Source organism: Eptesicus fuscus, chromosome 16 (assembly GCF_027574615.1).
Source record: "Eptesicus fuscus isolate TK198812 chromosome 16, DD_ASM_mEF_20220401, whole genome shotgun sequence".
Taxonomy (NCBI): Eukaryota; Metazoa; Chordata; class Mammalia; order Chiroptera; family Vespertilionidae; genus Eptesicus; species Eptesicus fuscus.
Window position 1 is genome coordinate 23661397 of NC_072488.1, and position 4654 is coordinate 23666050.

Sequence of the window (4654 nt, forward strand, 5' to 3'; positions counted from 1 at the left end):
TAAGGAGCGCGCCCCTTCAGGAAACTTCCATGACCCGATTTGTTCCCCAGTCTTGGTATTTCCCAACACAGGTGCCCATGCTCCGCACACAGACTCCCATTTCCTCCCCTGAGGTGAACAGAGAGGTGGTGAGGGCACTGCTTGGCCTGTGGGAGAAGAGGAGGCCCAAGGAGGAGTGGGCCGCCCCTCCCCCATCTCTCATGGAGCTTCCCGGACAAGAAAAGGCCAGAGGGCTTTGGAGGAGGGCTCCGAGTTTTCCACTTCGACACGTTGCGCCTGTGGGAAGGTGTCTCCGGGTTTTGGGACTCGTAGGGCATCCCAGCCCAGAATGGTCCACCGGAGTGTCCAGTCCCTGTAGGGAAATCAGACACTGTTGCACTCAGGGCTCACGGTCCTCGTGGTGTATATCCATATATATTTATCATTTCTAATTTTATTATAAAATAAAAGCAGAAATATTTCCTGAAGAACATTCACATGAGGGCGCGACAGGGAGATGGCAAGTCCGAGGCTCGGGAGGCACGCTCTGGCGGGAGCACTGTGGTCACGATCCGGGAGGAAGAGGAGAGTGCGGGGCTGGGCCTCACTGGGAGGAAGCGGCCAGCAGTAAGGGGGGGTAAGGGGGCCGGCGGGGCCTTCTCACCGCTGCCCTTTCTCTTTCAATTAAGTTACTAGGGCAAAGCTGACACCTGCAGCCCCAAGGACCCCTCTGGGAGGGCCTCTGGAGATGGCCGGGATTCAAAGGCTGTCTTTGCTTTTTCCCTTCCTACCCCGCAACCTCCGAAATCCAGGGGTGGCGGTGGGGGTCAGAAGGCCAGGCAGGAGGGAAGAGACTGAGGGGTACAGACCCAGGGCCAGGATACGTGAGGCTGGGGGAGAGGAGAGACAATCAGAGAGAGACAGAGAAACAGAAACCTAGTGAGAAACGACAAGCCAGAAATATAAAGGGAAACAGAGACAGAGTAAAGAAGGGAAAAGCAAGAAAGGGAGAAAGAGAGAAGAGAAGAAAGGGAAAGGAAGAGGAAGAAAGAGCAAGGGAAGAGAGAACAGACAAAGAGAAGCAGAGAGAAGGTAGGAGAGAGAGCATAAGAACTGTGTATAATTTATTCCCTTCCCTGGTTCAAGACCCGGTCCCAGGTCTCCGAAGGCTCTCAAAACCAACTTGTTGGGGGGGAAAAAATTCCCAACGAAGGCCAAACCCGAGGGCCATCCGCAACACCAACCGGCGGTTCTGCCCGCTCGCTTGCGGGTCTCTCAGTCCCTGGCGGGGCCGCCGCGCCGGAAGCCCTCCCGACGCGGCCTCTCTCAGTCCCGGCGCCAGCCGCGGAGGCCAGCGCACCGAGGCAGGTGCGGCTCTAGGAGCCCAGGTCCACGAGGTTGGCTGACATGGGGTTGAGGATGGAGTCCTGCAGGCCGTGGTGGTGCTGCAGCGGGTCCGCGCCGCCTCCGCCTGGCACGGGCACCGGCACGGGCACGGCGCTGGGGCCCGGAGGGTGGCCCAGGCTGTGCAGGGATGGCAGCCCGGGCGGCGGCGGCGGGCTGAGCAGCAGCGCGGGGCTGGACGACGAGTGGTCTGGCGTCCCCGACGGCGTCTTCTCGTCCTCCGAGCTGCCGAGCACCGACTTGCCGCTGCCGTTCAGCGACGCCGCCAGCGGGTTGTGGCTGTTGGAGTTGGAGTTCTCGCTGTTCTCCCTGCAAGTGGCGGGAGCAAGGTCGCAGGTCAGCGGGGGAGAAACAGAGGCGGCTCAGCGCTGTGACACCTGGAGCCAGAGCCTCCGGGCGCCGGCTGCGGTATTCAGTTTCTACCATCTTATGTTTGGCCTGGCCTGGGGCTCTCATTCTTTCTGCCAGTTCTCAATCTCTCAACACCGATTTCTCTCGACTATCCTTCCGGTATCATCTCTATCGCCCCACCTCTCATGCTCTCAATCTCATGAAAATCATTCCTGCTCTCTGTATGTTGCTCCTCCCTGCCCCCCTCACTGGACCTGCTAACGCTAACATTCCCCCCCAGAGCAGAGGGGTAGGGGAGCGTGGCTCCCTGGAGTTGATCTGGCTTTTCGCATCTTGGCTCTGCTATCCAGGGTTGGCTGGATAGATGTAGGGCCAGGAGGGTGAGAGGCCCTAGATACTAGACACTTAAAGTTGGGGACCTCAGAGGCCCTCATCTCCTTTTCCTTTCCTCTGCTGGAGGGAAATCCCTCACTGCGGGCAGGTTCCTGGAGCTGAGTCCTTTCCCTCCAGCTCCAAACTGGCAGGCCTGGTGAGTGAGGGGTCTCCTGGTTGGGGCTAGCGACAAAGCCCTACAGATGTAGGACCCCCTTTCCCTGGTGGCACAGTGAAAACTTCCTCTGGGGGACTGGAAATTGGGGGCTTGGGTGGCAGCTCGTAGGAGACTGGGGACAGGAGAATGAAGGGGCCTAGACTTTCTCGTCATACAGGAAAAGGAGGGACTCTGCGGCCCGCACCTGGGGCCTGGCCTGAGAACCAAGTTCCTCAGGAGTCTGGATGCATGCCAGTCTGGGTGGAAGGGGACCCTAGCAGGGAGAACCCACCTCCTTGCCCTTCCTTTGACTGGCAACCCTGCCAGATGTGAAGATTTGAAATCTTGGGTAGATTTTCTTCACCGGCTTCCCAAGGCCTTTTCTTCCCGTTTTCCTGGACGGGAACTTCCCACAGAGCTGATACCTCACAACTGTGGCTACCTTAACCTCATGGTTTCAGAGACTAGGGTCCCCCTGATGTGCCCCCCCACCCCCTCCAGAGATCTGGTTCCACGGTTCAGTACCTCCACCTAACCCTAGTCATACAAACTCTGGCTTACATACACCGGGTGCCACCAACCCCACGTATCCTGTTTTGCTGTCGCCCTAAGGCTGGATTCTGCTCCCACAATCAGTTTCTCTCTCATACCACCCCCTCCCTTCCCCGTCCAGATTTGGATTTCTGAGGGGCCACAGTGCTGGCATCCACAAGGGCCTAGGTCAGTGTTAGGCTAGTTCAGGAAGTCTTGGTTTCCCTGAGGACAAGCCACTCTCAGCCTTTCTTCTGCTCTCAGCTCACCCTAGACCTAGACCTACCCACCAAGGTGGGTAAAACCCAAGGGGAGAGGGGTCCAGGGCATGGCAGGCCAGAGAAGGGCTGCTGGGTCCAACAAGGCAGGAAAAGGGGCATAGGTGTCTCTTCTCTCCCAGAGCTGACACTTACCAGCTTTTGGCCTCTCCATCCTTCCTATGCGGGATAAAAGATTCTCGCTGTCAACTCCTATATCCAGACAAGGAAAATTCTTGTCCAGGCCCCTCCGCATTCAGGTCAAACCAGGGAAGTCCCAATCCCAGGCTAGTGGGCCTAGAACTGAGTAAGGCCCACGGAAAGTGCGGACACGCTACAAGTGCTAGTGAATTCGCTTACGCCTCCCGAAATCAGCAACCCCAACAGGCCAAACCCACTCAGTCCTTTGGAGGACTCTCAGGCTCTGCCTGCTGAGCCTCGCTTGCAGGCGACCCAGGATCACTGTCTTGCTTTTGCCTGGAAGCTCACTGTGTCTCCATGTTTGTCCACAAAGCGACCCGGGCGTCAGCCAATAACTTCCCCACTTGCTTTGCCCGCTTTAGACAAATCCCTGCCCTCTGGATCTCCCAAAAGATCTCAGCGCCACCCGGGTCAGGCCGGGATTCACTTGGGCCGTGGCTTTGACTAAGGGCCCCGGTTTAGGCCTCTCCTGGGAGTTAAGCCCACGCCATGCGACCCCCTCCCTGGAGCCCAAGGGGAGCTCTACTTACTCGTACCTTTCCTTGGCCTCGGCTGCCCGGTCACGCTGTCGCCGGTTCTTGAACCAGTTGCTGACCTGTGTGGTAGTGAGACCCGTGGCCTCCGCCAGCTCCCGCTTCTCCCGCGGCGAGGGGTAGGGGTTGTGCGCGTACCACTCGCGCAACACGCTGCGACTCTTCTCCTTGAAGCAGTAGCTGGTCTCCTCGCCGTCCCAGATGGAGCGCGGCAGCGGAAACTTGCGGCGCACGCGGTACTTGCCCACCGCGCCCAGGGGCCGGCCGCGCAGCTTCTCGGCCTCGATGTAGTGCGCCTTGAGCCACAGCTGCTGCAGCTTGGCGTGGTTGTGCGGCGAGAACTGGTGGCTCTCCAGGATCTTGTAGAGCTCGCGGAAGTTGCCGCGGTGGAAGGCCACCACCGCCTTGGCCTTGAGCACACTTTCATTCTTGTGGAGGTGCTCGCAGGCGGGCAGCGACCACAGAAAGCGGCCCAGCCGCTCGATGTTGCCGCCCTGTTGCAGCACCTCGCACACGCACGCCACTTGCTCCTGCGTGAAGCCGAAGGTAGGCAGCATGGACATGGTGCCGGCTGCGCCCCCGCCCGCCCGCGCGCGCCCTCACCGCGCTGCGCGGTCCGGCATGGGCGCCTCCCCGCCGGGCGGTCCGGGCCGAGAGGCGGGCGGGGCGGGCTCCCCGGCCCGGCGCTGGCTCCCGGCGAACTCCGAGTCACTGCAGGACGTCCCCGCGCCGGCCGCGGCTCCCGCGCAGCTCTGCGGCCCCGGCGCCTGCCCGCCTCGCCCGCGCCCTGGTCCAAGCCCGGGGGCCGCCCGGGGCGCCGCTCGGCATGCTCCGCGTCCGCTCGCCGGTCGCTCCCTCGCTTGCTTCTC

At 60.7% G+C, this 4654-nt stretch overlaps 1 protein-coding gene across 4 annotated transcripts; it reads right to left on the reverse strand.

Annotated features, from left to right (window-relative positions):
• Window positions 1-1090: 1090 nt before the first annotated feature.
• SIX2 (SIX homeobox 2) lies at window positions 1091-4423 on the reverse strand. 4 transcript variants are annotated; one of them, XM_054727962.1, is made up of 2 exons: window positions 3789-4423; window positions 1091-1683 (listed from the first exon to the last, which is right to left on the reverse strand). In XM_054727962.1, the coding sequence occupies exons 1-2, from the start codon at window positions 4346-4348 to the stop codon at window positions 1356-1358; spliced, it is 888 nt and encodes a 295-aa protein (XP_054583937.1). In that variant the 5' UTR covers window positions 4349-4423; the 3' UTR covers window positions 1091-1355. The 4 variants fall into 4 exon arrangements, with proteins under 4 accessions (XP_054583937.1, XP_008160397.1, XP_054583936.1 ...); XM_008162175.3 differs by having other exon boundaries at window positions 1091-1692; XM_054727961.1 differs by having other exon boundaries at window positions 3783-4423.
• Window positions 4424-4654: the final 231 nt, after the last annotated feature.